This window comes from Centruroides sculpturatus, unplaced genomic scaffold (assembly GCF_000671375.1).
Source record: "Centruroides sculpturatus isolate CEXI.00-Female unplaced genomic scaffold, Cexi_2.0 scaffold680, whole genome shotgun sequence".
NCBI lineage: Eukaryota > Metazoa > Arthropoda > Arachnida > Scorpiones > Buthidae > Centruroides > Centruroides sculpturatus.
Genome location: NW_019384843.1, coordinates 282,771 through 309,275, shown reverse-complemented (window position 1 = coordinate 309,275; position 26,505 = coordinate 282,771). Strand labels below are relative to the sequence as shown.

The window sequence follows — 26,505 nt, the reverse complement described above, 5'->3', positions numbered from 1 at the left end:
TTATTTTTTTAGGTAAAATATTTTCTTTTATAAATACATAGGATTTATTATAATCTATATATTTATTTTAGTTGGTCAGTGTGGAAATCAAGTTGGATGTAGATTTTGGGACCTTGCATTAAGAGAATATGCACATGTAAAAGCTAATAAAGTAAGTAAAGATTAGTTTTTTAAAGTTTTAAAAATGCAATAGATACTCAATAATTTATAAAGGAAACTAAAATCTTAAAGATAATCTTATTTATTATTTTGTAAATTTTTGTTAAAACAAAATTTAGAATTTTATTTAAATTGGAAGTATTATAATTAAATAATTCAACCATAAAAAAGGATTAAGGAATATAAATCATGTAGAGTAAAAAATCATGGTAAGTATAAATTATAAATCAGTCATTGGAGTATAAATCATGAGATATAGTCATTTTGTCAACATTTACGGCTTTTAAATAATTCATTATTTATTTCCAAATATGTTTGATGATAGTTTAGTTTTATCTCAGGTGAAATTTATCAATATTCTTTTATCACAAGAAGCAAGAAAAATGCCAATGTTATAAATGTACATAGTTTATTTTTTCAAAAAATATTTTCATGACTATCGGGATACCAAAAGACAAAAGCAAAGTAACATAAAATGGACTTATAATTTTTCTTCTTGAAGTAAGAGAAGATTTGCATATATAATAATAATAATAATAATAATAATAATGATTGACTTTATTATTATTATTACTATTTTAAAAGTTATATTTTATAAAATAGACTTTTGTAACTTTACAACAGGCCTTTGCTCTTCAGTTATATCTATATAAATCTTTTTTATATTGGAGGATAATACTATTTAGAATGATAAATTATTGCTTACAAAAGAACCTGTAAAGATTTATAAGATATGACAAATTATCCATTAGTGATAAATTAGATTGAGATGAATTATGAGAACATTTATTACATTAATTTAATAGAAGCTCAACTGATACTTTGAAAAGTTTGTCAATTATATAAGTTGATGAATTATTAAACTATAAATGAATTTTTAGGCATTCTGTATACAATTCTTCTATGCAAAATACTATATAAAGCTCANATTATTTTAATATATAATTTAATTATGGTATAATTATATTCATATTTATATTAAATTATTTAGTTAGTGCTAATCAGTTCATTGTGAATATGAATTAACTTAACTTAATTATTAAGATTAAATTAAATTTCAGTGATCATCATTCATTATCATAGAGGTGCATTTCATATATAATCCTTTATTATTCTGAAGATAATCAATAATGAATGCTTAGTTTGATTATGATATTCATTTCATACAGTTGACATTAATCATAGAATAGTGAAAATGATAACCACAGGTAACAAGAACTGTCCCACTTTAGTCAGAATATAAAATAAAAAAAAAATCTCTTTCAACAAAAAAATAGAGGAAGAAATTGTCTGTTAAATATATTAAGACTGAAGTAAAATGAATAAATTTTAGTTTTTAATTCTGAAAATAATAAATAAATCTGCTTATATTAATTTTNAGCATCCTAAAATTTCAACAGTAAACATGATAATGTGTTTCATTGTCAATAAGGAAAACATTTTACTATAGCTATAGATTATTTATACTTAAAAAAATTTAATATTTTATCATAAATGTATATTATGCAAAATTAAAATGTTGTTATTAGAAAAAAGTGATGAAAATATGAAAATCAGAAATGTAAAAATGTTATTTATAATTTCTTATATGTATATGTTTTTATTTTTGCTTTCTTTACGATGATTTAGAGTTTTGAAAAATGTATACTTGCAAAATACTGACTTTTAACCTTATTTTTAATTTATAACTATAATAATGTATGACTCAGAATACTTTTGCTATGACTAACTTTATGCCACTTCAATTTATTCCCACTTCACTTTTACATTTCTTATAGATTACAATTAAAAAGAGTGATGAGTCATGATTCTGCTCCGCTTCCTAGACACAGGTGGTATAGACCTTGCAATAAAACTAGTATAATATAATACTAGTATACTAGTATTATACTAGTATAATATAATAATGATTAAACTGTGGGCTAAAATTTAAATAATTAAACATAGGACAATACATAAATACATGTTTCCAAGATTCATTTACTTTTGAATCACATCTCTTATAGAGACTTTTTAAATTTATTACTATAAACTATAATTCTGTACAGATTTTAACTGAAAAGTATTCTTTAAATATCATAATTTTTATCTATATAATCTTCCATCATAAAATTTTGTTTAATGTTTAATATAAATGACAATGCTTATTAGTATTCAGCAAAGACCAATCTTGCTGGATATGCTACTCTAACTATGATTTTAATATATAAGACAAATATCTTTTAATAATACCAAGATATAAAGCTAAGCACAGAAAACTAAAACTGGTTTTATTCAATAGTTCCTTCATGGCTAAAGCTCAATATATTTATCATTATTTGATGCTAAGCATGTTTAATAGTAGCTTGCCCCTTTACATCATACTTTTTCTTTAGCAGTCAAGTTGTGTTTGTTATCTATCTAACCCTTTTTAGGGAAAATTTTTGAATTGAAATAATGTGACTTCTGGTTTGCATCAGAAGTTTGTATATAGTTAGTCAGAGCCTTCATTCCCTAAGGTTTCCATATCTGGTCTCATCATCTTTGTCTATCTAACTCTGTTCTTGAGATTAAGGAAAGATGGACAGACAAAAATGGGAATTTATGTCTACAATTTTTTCAAATTGCAACCCAATAACATACAACTTTCCTGTTTTTTCTGCAACTTCATTTGCACAAAAGCATTCAAAAGTGAAAATTTGATCTAAACAGGAATTACCAGGTTGAAAACCAACCTGCTCATACAATAGATCATATTTAGAAATTCAACCTTAAGCGTTTTATTTAACTGGTGTTTGATAAATTATCTACTAGTCATTTATCAAGCTTTCAGTGCCAAAGTACTTGAAGTTATCAAAGATTCGATCTACCCTTCTAAAAAGTTAATTGTTTTTTTTTAAATAATTAAATACAGCCAATGCTAATGCAAGAAACTTCTGAAAAACATTCCAAAAATGCTGTTTTATTTAGATCAATATCTGGGGCTGTATCAGTTTTATTATGTTGAATTGCTTATTTTAATTAATTCATTCAGTGCAAATAGTGAGGAGAGTTTGAATGATGATGATGATGATGATGAAAACCTAATTTCATTAGAAGTTAATTAACTTTTCTTCTATGCTATTGCATTTTCATCCAAAAATTTTTCTGGTATATGAAGTTTTAATTTTCTTAAAAAGTATTCTTACTTCTTCATTTTAAGACAGTTTTTATCACACCACATGTCATTTCTAATTTTTGAAAAGTTCTGTGATGTTCTTTAATTACTACCTTAATTAAACAGTTTGATATATCTGTTAGTGAGAGACTATCTATATATTCAGAGATTAATGTATTATCCAGCACCTCAGAAAATACAATATTAATTTCATTGATCCATTTAACACGTATTCACAACCCTTTATCTTTAAAATCTTGTAATCGTACGCATAAATAAAGTTGCAACTGGTAAATGGTCAGAGCTCAATTTGGGTAACATTGTTATGTCACGTACAATATGCAAATAAATCTTGTGAATGAAACAATTATATAATCTATTACATTAGTTCCACTGTGTGAATAATATGCAGAATTTCCTTCTTCATCACTAGAAAGTAAACCATTTAAATAAATAAGATCATTCTCAATACAAAATTGATAATGATAGTTTCTTCTTTCATTAAGAATACAATCTTTTGATGGGAAAGCATAAATATGAAATTAAATAAATGTAATTTATTTGAGTAATTTACACTTACAATAGAATTCTTAAGTTTGGAATTTAAGTATATTATGTGGTAATTTGTAAATTTTTTTAACACATTGTATTTTAAATTATTAAAGAATTGTTTTCAAATGAAACATATTAAATCAAATCTGTTGTTATTAAAATAATCTTAGGTTCCCTTCATTGAAAATTCAGTACAGAGCTTTTTTCGCTTAAGTGATGAATCTTCTGATGCGGAAGAAAATACATTAGATTCTCAGCAATCATTAAAAGCAAGAGTAAATATTTTTAAATAAAATTTTTTTTTACTTTTAAAAAATGTTTTAAATTATTGTATTATTATTATTTTGCATTTTATAATAATTTAGGCAGTATTAATTGATATGGAAGAAGGAGTTATCAAAGAATTGTTGAAAAGTCCTTTAAAACATATATTTGATAATAAACAACTTATTACCGACGTATCGGGATCTGGAAATAATTGGTAATAAAAATAAAGTTGAATGATTAAATATTTCTATTATATGATGATAATTTATTTCTTATTTTGATTTTAAAAGTATTAAAAATATCCATAAAGGGCTGTTGGTCATAAAGAATACGGGAGTCAATACGAAGAAAAAATTTCCGAGTTAATACGAAGAGAAGCAGAAAAATGTGATTGCTTACAATGCTTTTTTCTTTTACATTCCATGGGAGGAGGTAAGGATATAAAAGAGTTCTTACAGTATTAGTTTTTAAATAATTGCATTTTGTTTAATTTATGAAGAAAAATGTAACTATTTTATGATTGCTGTGAGAAAAAAAATAGAATCTGTCTTTTAGATTTTGTTTTGAATATACAAGACATTGACTCATGAAATTAAATCATTCCAAAGGTTTCTGCATAGGTTGCAAAAGCTATACAAGTTAAATAATGCTTAAATATGATATAATTTTAATAACATCTTTTCAAAGAATAATTAAAACTAAACAAGTTCTGTGTATAAAAAGAGAAGTTTGAAAAAATAAAAATTTTTATTTATCTATGTTCAAAGTGGCACTTAATAAATGAAGTTGTAAGTTGAAGTGTTGCAACTGCATATGTACAGTACATAACTTGAATCCATACAAGTCAAGGACTTTTTGTGTATTATAAATTGAGGATTTTCATTCAAATATATGAATTTTCATTCAGTTTTTTATTTTTAAAAATAAAGCTATCTTTTTGACTGTTTTCCTTGTACCAAACTTTATTCCTTATTCTTAAGAAACTCAACAGAATAAAATTAGAACGAATTTAATTTGCATTGAATTGATTATTATAGCTGTGTTGATAATTGCAAGTAAATTAAAATAATTCCAAGTCAAATATTAATGAATACATATGAATATTAAACAGTTCAAAACTAGAAATCAAATTTGTTGGTTTGAATAAACAGTTAATTGAACTGGATAAGAAGATTTATATTAAATTTGGATAAATGTACCATATTTTCATATTAATATAAAATCAATATTTTAATTATAATGTAAAATTAAGTGTAATATAAAATAAATAATATAAATATTTTTGTACTAATATAAAATAAAAGTATTGGTTAATTTCAAATTTTATGTCGTATACATCTTTATACAAATTTATAACTCTTTTATTTATAAATTTGAATACATAAATTTCACATCTAACAATTGACGGGTTTGAGTGTAAAAGAAGGTGAGTATCATTTCTATTAGTAGATTATAATGCATGCTAATAACTAATGCATTTCAATTTAATTATTATATCTACTTTTTAACTATAACATGTACTGTACTTTATTCTAATTAAAGAAAACAAAACAGAAAACTGCTTAAAACATTTAAGTTTTGCATTTTATCTAAACTTTTGTTGTGGTACTTACCCTCTTTTATACTGGAACCCTTCAATTTATTTACTTTATTACTATATCTTAAAAAAAAATTTATTACTTTTTAGGAATATAATATTATTTTTAGTTATTAAATTATGCAGTATTTATTAACAATTATAACAATATTTAATTGTGATTGATTTAAAAATATTTATATATTTTAAAGTGAAATAATTTTTTGTTTTCGCAGGTACAGGCTCGGGTCTAGGAACAAAAATATTACATATATTAGCTGACGATTTTCCTGATGTTCATAGGTAAATTGAAAAGTTACCATCTGTATGATTACTGTATTGAGGTTATGTTTTTTTTATATTCATATAAATTATCTAGATTACATATATTGTATATGATACATGATAAGAATAAAATTAGAGTAGAGCAAATGCTTTCAATTATTAATGTAGTTATATTTAGATTCCAAAAAAATGTAATCATTAAATATCCTATTTAAGATCTGAAGATGATTACATTAATATAGGAAAAATTTTGTACTACTTAATTAATCTTATTTTATTATATCAAAATTTGACTTCTTTAAAGGAACATTGTTATATTTTTTATTTTTTTAATGAATGAAAAGTTTCCATTGATTTACATTGTAACATATTGTTGATTGCATGTCATTTTAACTATTAAATATTTAAGTAAAAATCAAGAGTCACTTGAAAGTAGTTTTATATATGGAATATTTTATAGGAAGAAATAGAATTTTTTAATCTTTTTATGCACTTTTGCAAAAAATAATAAATTGTTAAACTTTCTAGATTTAAATTTGATATTATTTTATTTTTTCTAATATTTCAGCCTAATTTATAGGAATTCTTTATCTACTTAATCACTAGATTTAGGAAATTATTAATCATTTTAACATCTTTTGGATATGGCATTTTTTTGTTTTTGCAAGTTCTTGTAATTTTCCAATTAAAGTAAATTAAAAACAGTGTTATATAAAAATGTATTTTTACCTTTTTCATTTAAAAGTATAATGTATAATATTGCCTATTAGAAGTATTTGCTAATTACAAGAACATTTATTTTTCATATATAACTATGTTAATCAAAATTTTGAGATACATTTCTAAAGTTTATCTCTAATCAATATTTATATTGATTTATTATTTCTCCTATAATATCTTAGTTATAATTAACATTAAACTATTGATACTTTAACATAAACATTATAAAAATAAATTTTTTGAACATTTTATTCCTTTTATTTAAATATTCTGCCAAAGAAACTTAAAGACATTAAAGAAAATACAAGTCTTTATTCATTCCAATTATTTGCCCCATATATGCTATACTAGTTTAAATCATTTATTCAAATACAGTAGACCCCCCTATAACGCTTAGATACGTTCCACGCTAACCGAAAATTACGTTGTAGGAGTGAGCCAATCGCAGCCCGATAGGTGGGAACTTTACGGACTAAGGCTGTTCGAAAGGTTTTCTTCTATAAAATTAACCGATTCTAGACTAATTCCACTCNAATTCTCAAAATAATATGTATTTAAAGCACATTTCATTGATTTTATGTGAACAAATGTTACATTAATGAAAATATCAATAGCATTTTAAAATTAAAAAGAAAAAAATTCATAAACTAGCATTATTTTGAAACATAATTTAAATTTAAATAGTAAAAATACATAAATTTTATGTCAAAAAATATAATTTTCTAAATAAAAAAATAATAAATGCTTTTGATAACATTAATTATTGTTGATAAAGGTATTTATTAATGTAGATTCTACATATTTTGGAAGTAAGTAGTAGTCTGTTTGAGTGCTGAGTTATTAACAACTCTTTAAATGTGTTGTCATTATTAATAATAAATATCTAATTTTTTATTTATTTTGGAATCTTTTCTTAACTTATTTATTAACAAATGTTTGTGAAATATCCTGGAAATATTTATGATTTAATTTGCCAATGATAAACTATTTTAACTTATTTTATATAAATCAAAAGTCTAGAATATATAATAATATCTGAAATATATCAAGAAGTAAACTCTTAAATAAAAGTCAATATGTTTAACTAGATTTAATGAGATTAATTCTGTATATTTTACTAAGAAGAATATAAAATACCGACAAATTTAATTACATATCAAAACTTTCAAAGTAAAGTCAACATGAACAAAATATCTGAAATTGATGAATATTGGTTTTGTAACTTGATCTACATAATCAAATTATCTTAGTAAATCATTACCTTCATTGGGCTGAAATTTAAAAAATTATAGACCTATAAATTCCTACTATTGTTCATGTTTGTCTGTCCTTAATCTTGAGAACAGTGTTAGACATGAAAGTCAAGACTGGATTTAGAATGTTTAGAGCTAGGAGGCCCCAGTTAACTATATACGAACTTCCATTTTGGACTGGAAGTTATGTTATTTCAATTTAAAAATTTTCTTCTGAACAGAGTTAAATACATTACTGGCATGACTTCATTGTTAACAGGAAAAGTATGATGTGCAGGGGCAAGACACTACTAATATTGAGAACATTGGACAAAAAATTGCAGCTCAGCATTGTGACTTCACAATAAATAATTGCTCATTTATTGTGTTATAAAAAAGTAAAATTGTTTTTGAATTATAAGAAAACTAGATAAACCAGTTAAGAAATCTGAACTGATTTGCAATATAATTGTACTTTAATTTTAAAAACATATGCTAAATTTCTGTGTAAAAAAATATATTGCATGTAATGAAATATGTAACCTTTTTTTTAATAGCAATTTAATTTTCAATTGTCAATGCTCATAAATTTATATTTTATGAAATTTTAAAATAATTTAAAAGCATTTAGCTTTTTATAAAATTAGTATTAAATTAGCTTGAATTTAATGTTAAACTTTTTAAATTTTAATCAAGATTTCAACGAGAGATATATTGATAAAGGCTGAAATAATTATTAAAATATATATTACAGGTTTGTAAGTACAATATTTCCATCTACAGATGATGATGTTATAACATCTCCATACAATACTTTATTAGCAGTTCATCAATTAACAGAGTATGCTGATTGTGTTCTTCCAATAGAAAATGAAGTAAGCGTTATTTATTGGTTTTTAATTTTTAAAAAGTGTATTATTATTAATATAAAGAATAAAATATGTAAACATCAATCATTTATAGGCCTTAATTGATATATGTAATCAAGTTAGCAAAGCAATACCTCAGAAGAAAACCAGAATAGAAAAATCTACTGGTTTAAGTATACAACCGGAAAGTGTTATTACATCATCAGTTGGAACTACCACAAGAAGAAATAAACAAATATTTGATCACATGAATAATATAGTGGCAAATCTCTTATTAAATCTAACAAGGTAAATTTTTAAAAAATTAATTTTATTAAACATTTTATATTGAATTCTGTTAAATATTATATATAAAATAACAATAGTCTGATGTAAAATTTATTTGTACTTTGCTACATATTAAAATTATAATATATTGGTAATTTGCTTGATAATATAAACACTGTGTAAGAATAAAAATAAATATTCATTTATTATATAAACAAACAAAAGATGTTAATATTTAAATCATTAATATATATCATTATAAAAAATTGTTAAATTTTTAAAAATTACTTCCCTTTTATGTTTGGTGTTTTACATTTTTATTTAATTAATGTAGAATTATTTTTAATAGAATGTTATCTATTGAATTCTTTAATTTCATAAGTAGGAAAATTGTGAGATTACGAGGGCACAGGGTCAATTCCCTAATTGCCACTTACACGTCAAGTTGGTAAAACTTGCTCACGTTGTCGTTTGGATGGCTATTATCGAGTGGCAAGGGAGGTAAGCAAGTTGGCAGGCGTCCTTCCAGAGACAGGAGACAGGTTTAACAAAATAACAAAGCATTTATTATACAGCTAACACTAAAATACAGGAGGCTACACAGAGTTTAAATGCATATATCTCTAGGTTATGTAGGCTAGATGCGATTAACATAAGATTACAAAGTCTATGATTGACAACTGTTTAGTCTATTCTATGACAGCTATGCCTACTTCCGTTACGAGAGAGAGAGAGTTTGCAGCCCTATGATAATTACCTCTAAAGTTGGAGGAGTCCTATATGAGGTGATGACAGTTCTTTATGGAAGTGTTGGATGTTGTCGATGTCTTCTACCGTTGTCTTCTCCGGAGACTAGGTTGAGTCCGTTTCATGGAGGTGCGGGAGACGGAGAATCACTAAGACAATTATAACTTCCGTGTGAAAACTCTCGAGCTTCCGGTGGCTCGCACCTTTTATATCATTGTCATGGGAAATCTAATACGTGATCGACTTTAGTTGACGATGACAGTGCATTCTTGACTGATGTGTGTCAACTTTCCCACTGACTTGCTACTATAACCGGCGACCTCTGATCTAATTTCTACCTCTCCGTTTTTTCTAACGAAGATGTTTACATTTTGAAAACAATTGACATTAAATTTTGATATTAAGAGTCCCGTAAAAATCCGCGGCTCACAAAATTATATTTTTCTTGAAAAATTTACATTTACTGATTATACTAATTACTAAATTTACTAAATATATATTAACTATTTGGTCTAAAACTAAAACTCAGGAATGTGACTAAAACAATGTTACTAATTATTAAAATTATGCAACTATTATTATTGTATAAATTAGTGTAAAAAACTTATTTTAGAGGAAAAGTTTATAAATAATTATTTCATTTAGAATTCATTTTACACATTTGCAAATTTTATTTTTTTAATACATTTTTATTTAAAGGAAATATATGTGAAAAATAAATTGCATTTTTTATTGTATTTAACATTTTCTCAGTTGTTAGATAGGAGATTTTCTGTAAAGAAATACAGTCAAACCTGAGGTTTTGAATGCCTTGCTTTTCGAACAGTTTGGTTTACGAACAAAATTGTGAATGCCATATTTGCCTCAGTTGTTGTATGATAACTCGGTTGCCGAACAAGCTACTCAGCAAGAGCTGGCCACAGATTAGAGAGATACAGGTGATCAACTCTGTATACTTCTTGTGTTAAAGAAAGTTGATGGCCCAACCAATTAACGATAGGACTACCAATTCAGAAGTTAGTGGTGCCCAGATCGCCTCATAGCACAACACATACCAGTGATGACATTGTTATTTAAGTTAGATTTCAATGCACATGCGGGTAAGATACTAATCCTATTTTTTGGTATGCATCACAATTCAATTTAAATCAAATTAATTAATAAAAATCACATTAATTGACATTCACATAATATAAATGACATCCACAAATCTATGTTTAAAGGTGCTTAACTCAAATTAAATAACAAAAATTTATTAATATAATATAATATATATAATATTATATTTCATTTGTAGACTTTTTATGCATGAAATACACCTAAAAAAGTAGAAAAAAAAAGGCTTTGTTTGGGGTTGGAAACAGATTAATCCATTTTATATTGTTTCATATGGGAAAATTTGTTTTGGTTTGAGAACAAATTGGTTTTTGAACAACGAATTAAGTTCAAAAACTGAGGTTCAACTATATTGAAAGTCAGTCCAGATTAATAAATATTTTCAACTTTTAACTTTTTTTCAAATTTAAATTATTTTGTTTTTAATTTCATATTACACTGAAAATATTAATTTAGTATAAAATTAATAGATCAGAAAAATGACAATGCACAATTGCACCACTGTATATTATACATAATAATAGAATGTAAATGTGATATATGTTGATATAAGTTAGAATGGATATTTTGTACTAGTCAGTAAGTGAGATTAATAACTTTTATAGATATAAATTTACATTAATAAAACTATACTTTTATAATGTTTTAATATTTTGGAATTTGACAGTTCTTCAAGATTTTCAGGTAGTCTTAATGTCGATTTACAAGAAATAGTCATGAATCTAATACCATATCCTCGAATGCATTATCTTGTATCTAGTCTTACACCTTTATATGCATTAATTGATGCGAATATTCCAAGTCGAAGGTATATTTAAAGTATCATTTAAATTTTATATTATATATAATATTGTTGACCTTATATGCAAATAACTTTTCTTTATGTTTAATGTAAATTTATATTAATATTTCATAAAAGATTTCTTTTAATGAGACTCATGAATTACTATAATTTTTTTTAAACTGAACTTTAATGAAAATGAATAATAATTTTGTGTAATTTCTTTCTTAATGAGTGTTGGAAATTTATTAACTTTTCTTAAATTATTAAAGCAGACTTAGACAATTTAGATATTAGGATAAGGATTTAAAATATTAAAATTTTTAATTAAATCTTTCAGATTGGATCAAATGTTTACTGAAGCTTTCTCTCAGCATCATCATTTGTTGAAAACAGACCCTCGTAGTGGCGTTTATTTGACATGTGCACTTCTAGTTAGAGGACAAGTGCAAATATCAGATATCCGAAGAAATATTGATAGGTAAATCTGTCTATGTATATCTAATTTAAGCCAGACATTAATATTAAATAGAGTTATAAAACAAGATAAATGGAGCATGTAAGAAAAAAAATACAAAACTCTTTAAATATATATAACTATTTTATTTTTAAATATATGGTTTTTCATCAGGTGATCTTATAATTTGGTAAAAAATTAATATAATGTTCATTGCAAAGAAAAAAATTTCCTAAAAATTCAGGATAAAATATATATTTAAAAACATGTAAAAAATATACATCATTGAAGACATGTAAAAAGAAAAACAGATAAAAGTGTATCTAGGTAGACCCTATGGCAGCACTTCCAGAATCTCAACAACATGCATGCTTTGAAAGTTAATCTAGATGTCATTGTCTTTAGTTTACAAGATTTCTAACATTATTTCAGTTCTAGATTAATTTCCTAACATTTTATAACTTTGTTAAGAGTAATTTAATTATTCAGGTTCAAAAAGTTATATATTGTTGTTGGAATCATTTTTTTCGAAGTTTACATTTGATACTTTGTTGTTTATTGTTGTAATGGCGGACTTTCGAAAATATCAACAATTTTCTTGGTAAAAGTGTACTTTAAGGGATTTTTTTCAGTTTTTAGTATTGGAATATCCTGAATTTAATTTTGACAAGAGAATTTCATCAGTTGGTATGTTTGTCATAAAGTTTGGAATGCAACCTGCAGATGCAGATTGTTTGAAATGTTATGGTCATCGTAAATTAAATTATTGAAAGGATCATGATTCTGTTTCTTTTAGATGTCATAAATGCAAGAGGAACAGTTCATCATTTGAAGTAATTTTCAAACGTAAATTTGGGAGAATTTCTTAGTGAACTATTTTTTTGTTTATTTGGCATGTAATTGGCATAGAATGTATGTTCAGCTTTACCTGTTTGGCTGTGGGCATGACTAGTCGAACAGCTGTTGACTGGGCAAATTTCATATGACACATTACGATTGTTTCATAGTCTAATTTTACCAGAATGAAAATTGGATGGACCTGAAAAGGTTGTCGAAATTGATGAGATTGTTGTGAGCAAAAGTAAAAAACTAGGAGAACAGTTTGACCTGTTTGTTCAGCATACGAGTAAGTTATATCCAGGAGTAGAATGTGTTTTAGTTTGGAAAGAGCCAGATATTGTACTTTCGGCCCCGAAAGTATCAGTAAATCCGAAAATCATAAGAGGAAGAATGTAAATGTATATGTTAAGAATGTGGAAAGTTTCTATAATGGAAAAGGATGAAGTTACGAAAGAAACATCCGAACCATGTTTTTTACCGAATAAATCAGAGAAAAGGAATTATCAGTAGAAATATGACAATGATGAGTGAAAGATGTTTTTCTTTAAATGCTGGTGTAGTAAGTAGCTGCACTGGTTGCCATCTTGTTTGTAGACATTGTGTTCACAAATAAGATGGTGACAGGAAGTGCTGCCATAGTGACTACCTAAGTGCAATTTTACTGAAAAACATTTGCAATTTTCGTAGAGTTGACCTTCTCTTATAGGCTCCCTGCTTATAAAAGGAGGTTGACTCTGTTAATGTTGATTGTGTACCAGTGATTGTGAAAGGACATTTAAGAAGATTGTGAAAGTTTTTTGTTCTGTATATATCTTCAATGATTATATTTTTTACACTTTTTAAATTTATAACATTAAATTAGATTTAATATTATAAATTTTAAATAGAATATAACTGTTAGATCTGTGGAAAAAACTCTAACATAAAAAATTGAAAACAATCAAAGAATGTTAGAATTAAATGTTGTATCTTGAAGGGAGGACTTGCTTGGAGGTGTAGGTGGCGTAACTGGTCAGCACATTGCATGGTAAACGGAGTTGCGGATTCAACTTCTGCTCTGGGCTGATTCTTTTCTTCCAGACTATTCTAAATTTAAAATTAAATTATAGTTACTATTTTCATTAAGAGATGGCACTTAACGTCTATCTCTTGTTGTTCTAATCATGCAATTTCTAATTAACATTTGTAGTATATTTATGCCCGATTAATTTGGCTTATGGTTGGATGATTATTTCTTGATAGTTTTTTGAATAATTTGTATACATTAAATTTAATTTTAATTCTTTTGTTGTTCCATATTCAGGGGTAGTATCTTTAATTATTGATATCTAATTTATTAAATACTTGGAGTTCTTTTAGTGATTAAGATTGTTGAAAAAATAAATGCTTTGGTTTTGATTTGAATGTATTTATTTCATCAATAATTATTGTACAAGTTCCTTATATATGACAGATCCATTATTATTATTATTTCAAGAGTTTAGATTTAAAAACTCATTATGTCAAATCAGCACTCCTCAGCTTACATTGCAGAAATGGTTTAACTTAATATAGACAAAAATAAAGATAGATGTAGATTTACAAATCCAATTTATAATTAAAATTAATTTTCGAAGTAATTAGGCTTTATATTCATATGGAGTGAATAAGTTTGGATAAACTTTGTAAAAATTATAATGCCTCTAATGCAGTAAATCTTACCTTTCTTCGCTGTCTTCCCTCTGAATTGTTAAAACGCGCTCTGGTATCCTCATGAAAGATTATCTCGTGTATTTTTGGCATACTTTAAATACAAATTAAGCCATTATGAAAGTAAACCTATCTACCTCCATTCATCAATATAAAAATATTTGAATCTACATTAGGAATTTTCAACAAAAAATGTAATTATAGATTTAAATTTAGTTTGGTACATTTTTATTAAAACCATATTAAAAAAAAGACTCAATTCTCGAAAAAATAAAAAAATAAAAATTGTTCCGAATGACATATTATTATAATGGCCGCTTCAGAGCAATGTTCTATTAAATACAGAATTTAAATAAAAGCTCGAAAATAACACGAAATAAGTAACAAATTCCCGAAAAATAAATATAAAACTAATAGTGGATTTTAAGCGAGATAATGTTGGCTTTTCAAGAAATATTTTATTATAAATTCTTAATTAGTAACAGAAATAAAGTTATAATATACTATTTTTTACACGTCTCTAATACAAAGTCTCGCATTACCCAGAGAACGTAAATCGCGCCCCGGGGAGACATGCACGAAAGCTAAGACCAACTATGATTTAAGTTCATAACTTTATTTATATCCATCAAAGTTATTAAACACTTGCAAGCCGAGACAATAAATTATCTATAAGATTAAACACTACTGAAGTATTTATCATATAGTACAACATTTACCATGTTCTAAGGTAAATGTTGTCTCGAATGTCTTGATATTTTCACTAGTAGTAATGCAGAAAATTCCTCTGAGTCAATTATGTTAATCTTTAACATCGAAAACTTATGATAATGTATAAGTTTTCATGTATTCTTTGGAGAAAAGATCCATTGAAAGGGCAGTTGATCAGTGATAAACATTTTATTTTACCTCATACATATCTTAATGCTAGTAAGGAGTTAGGAAATCCTATCTTTAACAAAATTCAAAATCCTAAATAAAATAGTTTAAATACATNAATGGAAAAGTGGCAAGCTCAAAATGTTGTCGTTTTTTTCATGTTGCAAAAGTAGAGTGAGGTCCAAACTTTTGCAGCTTGTTAATAGAGACCTTTTCTACAACCAATTGCAGCTCATCTTGGTAATTATGTTTATTGTGCAAGTACACACAGAAAGTGTGCAACACATGTATTTATTTAATGGCAGGTTTGAATACTACTTTCAATACACAGAAAGGTTTCTGAATAAGGATCATTATATACTTGTTGCCAATAGATGCCATTAGAAATATATGAACAATTTATAATTAAAATTAATAAAATTAATCCAAAATTAGCAGAAAATTGTTCTATTTTTATTATAAAGAAATTTTTTCTTTTGTAACATTTTAAAAATTTTCTTATTGTAAGTAGATGATGATTTTGAGATCTGCTATAGTAAGACTTGAATGATTTAATCAGCTTTTTATGTTTTTAAGTTATATATGTAGGGATAGTTATTGAGATAGAGAAATAGAAATGACAACAATCTAATCCAGCATTCGTAACCGTCTTGATAGAATGATAATATTCTCACCTTCGTAATGTCTTTTTGTCCTTTCTCACTTTCGCTTCGTCACCAGCTGTCGTCTTTTTCACTTCTCTCCTTGTCTCTCTCCCTCATTCTCCTCGTCTCCCACGCAACCCCTCATAAATTTTTTGTCTTAACAGTTTACGAATGTTACTCGTCTAAAACCCCACATATATACTCAATAATCATGTATTCACTTTTAAAGTCAAATTGCTATGTAAGAGTATATGAAGTAAAACATTATTTTATAAAATTTTGTTCAATGTAAGGAGAAATACTTAATAATAATATTTTACAAATTATTACTTTTATTTTAAATATTTCAATTTTGGTTATGAATAATGATTATTTATGTTAAAGATTGAATTTCATTTTTATTATTTTTTAAAGGTTTTTTTTGAGGTCTTAAGCGTACTTTCAGATTGTGTACACATTATTAGCGTACATTATGTATTATTATGAGTTGTTGATTTGTAGTGATGAATATGTAGTCTGAAAGTGCTATAAATTTTTTAAGTTAAAAAAGTTTATGCTTACACTGCTAAATGAATAAAAATATATTTTTTAATTTTTAGACTGGAGAATGGATTGGTATTTGTGCCATGGAATAATGACCGATGGAAAACGGGCTTATGTTCAGTTCCTCCTGTTGGTCATCCCTATTCTCTTCTGACCTTATCAAACAATACATGTATTAATTCTTCTTTTATTAATGTAAAAAAGAGGTTTATGCAGATGTACAGAAAAAAGGTAGGTCTTATAATTATATTATGTACAGTACACACTGTTACAATTAGATGATAAAATAATTTCTTTAGCTAACTTAAGTAATCATCATCATGCTTTTCATTCATGAATATCAGGTTTCATATTCATCCTACCTTTCCTACTTTATTAAAAAGTGCCCTAATTTTCCTGCTTTTTGTCTTTAATTAAGTGATAATACAGAATCAGTTTTTTCTAAATAAAGCATATATAATACATATTCTTAGCTCTGCTATTCCTTCCTATGTTTATACATCACAGGGAGTTCTCCACATAAAATAAGAATAGGTTTGTAGATTTTTTTTATAATTTCAACTTGATTGATATTTAAAGTTTCAAAAAAGTGCTGAATAGAAACAATTCAGACTATATATTTAAAGGATCTGATACTAAAAAAGTTAAAACAATATTTGGCATTTGCTTTTTACCATAATCATAAAGTTTTTAATCTGATATTAAAATTAACATTTTTCACAATATATAGTATTTTTTAAAGGCTTTTTTTCACATATTCAGTAACTGTAAATGTTATTGAAAAATAAAGGCCATAACATTTTCAGGATTATTATTCTAGTAATGAATGAGTGACAGTTTTTTTTATAGAAAATGTTCACATTAAAAAAAGAGAATTAATTTAGTATATACCTCAGTTTTATTTCTTTTCTTTTCTTGCTAATGAACAGATATTTTATCAATATACTGTAGACTACTTTATTGAGAGTTGTCTTTAATGGTGATTTTGGCTATTTTAAATTTGTCCTACTTTTCCTAATTTGTAAACCTCAAAACATAGTAGGAGCACTACATGAAATATGAATAAACTATTTTCTTACTTAGTCATTAATATTTATTATTATTTACCTGCTTATATGAATTGTTTAAAGTGTTTAGTCATTTCATTTTGTTTATTGTAATCACAATGTAATTTGTGCTGATTTTGGATATAACTTTTTATTGCAAAAACCAAAAAAAAATTTATACATATATTCAATAAATGTAAACAGAAATACTTTTGTATTTTTTAAATATTAATGAAACAAAATTTGTTACAGCTTGAATTTTGCTTTTATTGTAAATAATTATTGCAAACTGTACTCAAATGCTCACTGTTGCCATTTTCTACCTTTGCTATACCTTTTTCTTGTTGATTTATTGCAAGTTTTACCACATAACATCATGTTGTTCTAGTGAATAGTGTTTTGAATTTCTTCATATTTCAGATGGAATATCTGGTAGAGCAGTTTAGAATTTAAAGTTTCATTAGTTTCCACATCATATTTCCAATAAAATCTTGTTTCTTTATGTTTTCTTCTTTATGATTATCTCTGTAGATGCACAATGCATTGATGACATCATTGTTTAGCAGATTATAAATAATAAAAGATAGGTTAACAGAGTTAAAGAGAATAAAAAGAAAAATAACAAAATTCATGACACTGTGACAGAAGCAATTATTCAAATGTATATAGTTGCCAACTCCCACACATACTAACATTTAAAAACTGTGGTTTTGTTAAACTTGTTTGATGTTTTCTTAAGATAACCTGAGCATTGCCAGTACATTAGCCAGTAAATTACTTATTCATTTTTCAAACAACTTTCAAATAATGTGATAGTTTGCAATTCAAAATTTTATTATATAGGTTGTCAGAGTTTTCAGTATGTAATTCTATAATTCGGTTATAAAAGCAACGAATGTTCTAATGTAACAAATTATTCTTAACATGCCTGAATATCTCAATATACATATGTGACCTACATATTGGTATATTTATATATATAAAGACATATATTATTATGAAAGTAGTAATCTTTTAATATTGTTAATCTAAAAATATATTCTACACACGTTATCAATAACTTTTAAAAATAATGAGTTACACAAAATTAGAATATTGTGCTATATAAATTGTCTAAGTTAGACTTTACATGCAAGTTTTAGAAACTTTTCAAAGATCAATATTAAAAATATTTAGTCTTAAGTCTGAAATTATCATCATGTATTGTATTTTAGGCTAAGATTGATGTACTACAGTTACAGTTTTGTTTTACCAACATTTAAAATATTATGAAGACATGATTCAAACTTTTTATTAAATAAGGAAAATGTTTTCTTTTTAAAAATTTTAAAGTTATTGTTTGCAACATTTCTTCTCATTTTAAAAGAAATTTATGGTCACTGTTCCATCAACTCAGTCTGATTAAAAAATATTTGGTCTAAAAGGTGATTCAGTTAACCTCTTTTATTAATATTAATAAAAGTCTGGACTTTATGGATATGATATGTTGCCTCATTCAATCAAATTCATCAATCATTGAATTTGTCATTAATATTTTTTAATTCACTCTTATGCAGAGTGACTTTGTGAATAAAATGTCCTTTTTAAACACACTGAATAATCATTTTCCAGGTAGGTAAAAAGCAGCAAGAAAAGTCAACGCTATCTTAATGATAAAAATACACTAAAATACAGTGGTACCTCAGGATACGAAATTAATCCGTTCCGAAACTGAGATAGTATCATGAAAATGTCATAAGGTGGATCATCTTTTCCCATACGATTACATGTAAAACCAAATAATTCGTTCCAATGCGAAAAACATACTCAAATTAAAGCCAAGTAATACATTTAAAAAAATAACTGTAGTAAGAAAAACAAATGAAAAATGCGAACTAATGTAACGTTGTATGGTGAGTTTTTGTTCGTATCGTGGAGCAAAAATATGTTCGAATTTCATGTCGTATCCTGAAAATTTCGTATGCTGGGGCGTTCGTAACCTGAGGTACCACTGTATGTCTTAAGTAAATTTTATTCTTTCCTAAGTCAGAGTTAAGCCAGATTTATTACCAGATTAAATGTTTTTAAATTATTCTACTCCATTTTCAGATCTAATTACAAATTAGAATAGTTATATTCATTTCATGTTTAAAATTGTTCCAGAGTCATACAATTAAATGTAATGAAAGTTTTATATTTAAGTATTTTCAACAGTTATGTACTTCTGTGAGTCTTGAAGCCCATTTGGTATAACCAATGTAAAGTGCAACACTTTTCATTCTGGCTTCTGTTTTGGTTAGAACATGAAAGTCTGAATGAGGAATGTATCTGGTGTGTGACCAGAGGGTCGGAACTCTTTAGTGCCTCGTCAGGACTGACACCACTGTGTCCTAATTGACATAGAAACCGAGACAGTGTGTTGATTCGGTCATGAGAGTTGCCACATGCATAGGAGGATGGAGATGGGTTGAGAGACAGCATACCGGAAGTGAATCACTTGGGTAACAAGTAACTAATAACAATTTAATTACATAGACAACATGATACAATTTACAATTTTGTTACAGTTCGTTAGGCCTTAACTTCAAGGGATCTTTAAATGAAAGTGGTTGTGAGAGAGAATGTTTACATGAGATTCATGTGGCAATAAATACCTTGGGGTGGTGATGTTTGAAATAGTCTGATGCTTGTTCGTGGGAGGTGTTCTTGATTGTGTAGCAATGTATCTTAGTCCCCTGAGATAGAGTTAGTTTTCAAAATGTGTACCCGTAGATAAGAAAGTATTCATTGAACTGAAGTATCTGCAAGAACTAGGTATATCCGTTGGCACTAAATTAGGGATGATATTCTGTTGAGGGACTGGCGACGACTGCCTAAACTTGCAGTTTTTGGAGAAATTGAGATAGTAGGTTGGGATGTTATGAGAAAGCATCGCTTTTACTGCTGCTGAGAACTTAACAAATGACTTACTCCAAGGTGTGAAAGCTGATACAATGTTAAATTGTTTACATTGAAGTCCAATTTCTCACATGGTGTTTTGTCAGATATTCACTAACTGCAAGTGATGCATCAAGGCATTATTGCAATGAAAAACAGACATCTTGCTTGCCAGAGATGGGGATGTTTTCTTCTAATTGCATTATGGATTTAAACAGGAATGTCAATGTAAGACTGTTAACAGGTGTTATCAGGAACAAACTCAATGTGTCAGGCCTTTCACATAATGCTTTTGGGTTTTTTCTTTTAATCTTCCCTAGGAACAGTTGAGGTAAAATTTTTTCTGCCTTGATGATGAAGGCCAATTTCTAGGTGGCATCAGGGTGACAGGTTTGCTTTGCAGAATTACAAAAAATACCAGATTTCATCATCAATAATCATTGTTTATATATCTGGATCAACTGTCAATCAGTTCTCTACTGATGAGCACACATTCCTCATGTTGCTTGTTTGTTAACTTCCTCAGAACAATGTGAGAACAGATGTAATCATGAAGAATGGCATATTCATGTTTATCTACAATCTCTTTTGATCTGTTTATTTTGTTTCTATACTTGTGTACATGACATAAAAATTTTACTAAGAAATATACCATCAAATTTGATGGCACACATCTATATACTCCAATAATTTCATGTTTTTTTTTTTGTGCTAGATTCCTGTATTGGATGGATTAAATTGAGTGTTGAATAAGTGCCAATGTGCACATGTAAACGAATTTTGTTCCTTTCTAATTTATTCAAGACATTGAATATGTCTGAATAATTATTTAAAATGCAAGGAAAACTTTTTTTTTCCCACACAAACTTTATAACTAATCAAATACTATGAAATTATTATTCCAGTGTTTTTGACTAGTAAAATATTTAAAATTTATGTTAAATTGTTTGTTTTAGGCCCATCTTCATCATTTCTTGCAAGTCGACGGGATGGGAGTAGATGACTTTCAGGAAGCAATCCTGAGTGTGACAAATCTGATCAGCGAATACAAAGCAGTCGAAGATCTGGTTTATGAAAATCCGCCACCGCCGCCGAGACTAAAAGTATTAGTATGATTTTCTTTCGGGAAGAAGCATACTTGTCCAAACACATATTGAACAGGGTAAATTGTGTTTGTGAAAACACACTATTTTTTTTAGTACAATTAGTTTAAATGCCATAAATGTTCTTTAAGTAACAAAGAATATGACAATGTACCAAAAAGTTAGATTTTATTTTTATTTTAGTCAGTCATTCGCAAAGTGGACTGAATAATAAGAAATTGGTCTATTATTATTATATTGATATTATACAGATTGCAGTCGAAGAAGTTAATTGCATATCAAACAAACACAAAATTGCATCTGTTGTATACTATAACTATATTGTATTTATACACAAAAACTTCAGCTATCCTCTAAAAGGGAGGAAAGTAACATTTTGAAATTAGAAACTAATAATATATGCAGATAAGTAGATTTTAGTATTTTTTAAACATTTTTTCCTATCAAGCTACAATTGTTATTTTAAATCACGTTTGATATTTGGACCAAAAAGTCTCCGTAAACGAAAACTAATTGTCATATCGACCTATTAAAGTTCCAGGTTTCGAATGATATTAGAGTAAAACTTGCTCTCTGTGTATTGCACAGAGAGAAAATGCCATCAGTTCGGCATTTCGATTAATGTGTTCTTTATCAATTTGACAATCTTCTTAAACAAAGAAAGGATATTACTGTTCGTTATTGTGTAAAGTGATAAATTGTTACGTTGACAATACTCAATTTGTTTTGTAAATGATTTTTTAAGTTATGCTCGTTATTATATACATATATGTTTATGGTTATGTGAAAGTGGATTGAAATCCATGTTGAAATTTTATGTTGATGTTGCATAATGTTGTTTAATTTACACATACAAAATGTTTATTTATTTATTGTTCCAATTCTCAAGTGATCTTTGCCAAATCAAGCAGCTCTCTTAAATGTAATAATGCGCTTTATTGCATATATAGAAATAAATGAAATTAAAATAATTAAATAAGCAGTTCAGAATTATTTGTTGAAACAATTGTAACACACATTTTACATTTTAATTAATATAGTAGTTTAACAAAATATATAAAACTAATATTGTCGACATAGTATTGCTTAAATTGCAATTCAAAATGCCAGGATCAACCTGCTAAGGGCAGTCAGGGAATGAGCCTTAATTTGTTACTTAGGATTATTGTAGCAGAAAATGATATTAAAACCTGGCTAACCATCATATCAATCTTTTTGCTACAATAGTCTTAAAAATGAATAAATTTCTCTTAAAAATAATTAATGTATTAACTTGTATATGTGCAGTTGTAATGGAAAAGTGGCAAGCTCAAAATGTTGTCGTTTTTTTCATGTTGCAAAAGTAGAGTGAGGTCCAAACTTTTGCAGCTTGTTAATAGAGACCTTTTCTACAACCAATTGCAGCTCATCTTGGTAATTATGTTTATTGTGCAAGTACACACAGAAAGTGTGCAACACATGTATTTATTTAATGGCAGGTTTGAATACTACTTTCAATACACAGAAAGGTTTCTGAATAAGGATCATTATATTAGAAGAAATTTATTTTAATAAGGGTTTAAAATTACAATATAGGTTTAGTGAGAGAGAGAGAGAGATAAATATAAGCATAAGAAAATCTTATATGGAAATATATTTTGAGAAAAATCAATTGTAAATGTTTATCATGCACTTTTTCTTTTGTTAACATCTCGGTAAGTAAAACAAAATACATAAGGTAAAAGTCATGTTTGCATCTCTCACATTCTTTGTCCAGAATGCCAAGTGCATGCACTGAGAGAAAAACTGCTTTCTGCTCGTCACTCACACACATGGCTACAGCATCTTGTGGCAAAGATGCGTTTTGCAATGCCACTTTTTACTTCTGCACCACATGTGCATCCATCTCTAGGTAAAACATTCTTAAAAAGATTTTTATTTTTCTTTGGAAGTTTTACAACAGTTTCCAGTAATATGACAAATTTCTCTCTCAAATTTTAGACTCTTCACATTAATGCAAAGCAGTTATCTTCTTAAATTTTAAAAATCTCCTCCAGAAAAATTGTATGAATTCAGACTATTACTTGCATTAAAATGATCAGACACTGCTTTTTCATAGAAAACACAACCATTCAAAAGGATATTCTCTAAGATGTCTAAGTTTAGTCTTTGTTAGATGGTTTTGAATAAAAGAAAAACTAATTAAAATTGCTTGTAAAACAACACTTGTTTATATAAATGATGAATGCAGTGTTTTTTAAACTCTGGAAACTATGAAACAATATACACCAGGGATGGCCAACACGTAGACCGCGGTCGACCGTAAAGGTTTTGAAAGTAGCCCGTGAAGCTAAAGTTGAACAATTTGCTTTCGCTTAAATTAATGTTTAAAAATCTTAATTCGATAATTTATTCTTACAATAATAGACTATCTGTGCAATGTACTGTAGCCATACTGTTTGTATTTATCCTGATGAACAATGCAAATGAATGTTAACGCATGCGCATATAAAAATCCTAAAATTGTTTGCCCATATTCATAGTCGTCCACAGACTATATTTTACCAAAAAAGTAGCCCCTAAGGGATAAAAGTTTGGCCACACCTGATATACACTATAAGTGGAGTCAATACGGCAATCCATGTTTCAGATAGTTAACTGTTCTGCATATATTGAGCTTCTTTAGTGCATAAGTGGAATCAATCCTTAATGAAAAACTCATTTGTGTGACTCAGCACATTTCAGTAAACTTAAAAAAGCTCATTCAAACTAGGCTGATCTACAGTATAAAAATGATCAATTTAAAATATAAATAAAAAATTAAATAAAATATTGATTATGAATAATCAATTAAATTATAAAAAATAAGACATTTTGACACAGAACTTTTCCACATCCTTCACTGGTTTGGATGGATGGGTAAAGATGATACCTAATAAATTTGGGAAAAATCCAGCTATGGAAATTTCAACTTGAATCCAAGTCTTGAAAGCAGTTGGTGTCTTTGCCACCTGAATAGAGGGTGAATGACCTGTCTATTCATTACAGATAAATATTTTTTGACTAAAGAGAATTTCAACTTATATCTTTGATTCTTGACAAAATTAAATACACAGAATTCATTAGAATGTATTTATAATAAAAATATTATCATCAATTTTATAGAATTCCCGAAAACATTCAAGAACAATTGCTTGGTTATCGGCGATTTAGACAATTTGATTACATCTCCGATTTGGTTTGAAAATCAATCCATTACTATTTATAACCCTTTTGTGATATTCTAAAATGAAGAACGATCTAAAACAATTTTAAAATAATTTACAAAATAAATTCAACAACAAAAAACTTATTTTAATGAAATATTCAAACCACAATATTGTTATAATATGCAACAAGTTACAAAAAGAATCTAATTAATGACATTAATATTATCGAGAAAATATTCGAAATATGAAGCAACTTTTACTCACCCAAAGTCGAATAATTATTTTGAAAGCAAATTCAAAAGAATTTCTTAAAATCTTTTAAGATATAATTCATAAAAAATAATTCTAAAATTAATAAGTCACATAAGAGTAATGTATGTAGTTATTTATTGTGACATTGTCACAATGCCGGGTTGCAATTTTTAATTTATTTAATTTAAAATATGCTCTCCACCTCAAATTAATACTGGCTTCCTGTAGTCCTGTACATCATACTTTCCTTTAACCATAGAGTCATGCTGGTCATCTATTAATTGCTTTCGTGGGAAAAGTTTTGAATTGAAAGAACGACTTCTGGTCCAAATCAAAAGTCACATATAGTTAGTCAGGATCTCCATATCTGATCTTGGATTTCATCTATCTAACTTTTTTTTCGAGATTAAGGAAAAAGAGAGACGGTGGGAATTTGTCTACAATTTTTTCATATTGCACCTGAAACATACTTTCTTCTTATAGAAGCAGTTCTCAAATTGCAAACAATTTATAAAATTACCACATACAAAAGAATATCTCTTAAATTGATTTTCATATATCAAATTCACACTTTTCTATATGTTTAGCTGATATAAATATCAAGTGTCATGCAACGATGCTTTCTGCCATCTTAGTTTTGGTAACAGAAAAATCATTTGTAAAAAGTATCAGACTAGTAATTTTTATTGCTTGATTCTATGATTTTAAAATTTTAAATATTTTATGCATTGTTAAGATAAAAATAACAAAAATTTTACCTGAGACTATTTTTTAGATCTCTGGGAACAGAACTCCTTTTATAACATGTAACTCCACTTCCTGACTTTTGGATACATTTTAGGAATGCATTAAGTCCAGAAGTTGGAAACTGCCAGTATTTTTTCATCTTCATATCTTTTCTATTTAAAATACTTACATTTTTTAGGAATTGAGTTATCTTGTATGAAAAATATGGCCAAACCTATCTGAAACATCATGGAAAAGAGAAAAAGTTCAAGATAGACAAGTCCAAGATACGGATGCTCTACATGGCAATAGGTTTAATTGGAGTACGGTATTTTATTAATACAATAGCAAGTACGGTACATATCCATATTAGGTATAAATAAAACATTTTTGACATACCTTAACAGAAACATATTGTCAGTACTTTCCGATGCCCGAATTTCTTTGACCGGTAAGACGTAAACCAGACTAGTAGCCAGTTGGAGAAAATTGCAACTGTTTATTATATAGCAAAA

At 26.9% G+C, this 26,505-nt stretch overlaps 1 protein-coding gene across 1 annotated transcript in view; it reads left to right on the top strand.

Annotated features, from left to right (window-relative positions):
• Positions 1 to 25,244, top strand: part of LOC111630348 (tubulin epsilon chain-like) — a 27,958-nt gene extending 2,714 nt beyond the window's left edge. Inside the window, exons 2-12 of the mRNA XM_023374440.1 lie at positions 72 to 151; positions 4,018 to 4,122; positions 4,213 to 4,328; positions 4,425 to 4,546; positions 5,927 to 5,993; positions 8,682 to 8,802; positions 8,891 to 9,084; positions 11,594 to 11,734; positions 12,048 to 12,188; positions 16,816 to 16,990; positions 21,678 to 25,244. Coding sequence (XP_023230208.1) covers positions 72 to 151; positions 4,018 to 4,122; positions 4,213 to 4,328; positions 4,425 to 4,546; positions 5,927 to 5,993; positions 8,682 to 8,802; positions 8,891 to 9,084; positions 11,594 to 11,734; positions 12,048 to 12,188; positions 16,816 to 16,990; positions 21,678 to 21,836 — 1,421 coding nt within the window. The 3' untranslated portion in view covers positions 21,837 to 25,244. The remainder of the gene's footprint in view (positions 1 to 71; positions 152 to 4,017; positions 4,123 to 4,212; positions 4,329 to 4,424; positions 4,547 to 5,926; positions 5,994 to 8,681; positions 8,803 to 8,890; positions 9,085 to 11,593; positions 11,735 to 12,047; positions 12,189 to 16,815; positions 16,991 to 21,677) is intronic.
• Positions 25,245 to 26,505: the final 1,261 nt, after the last annotated feature.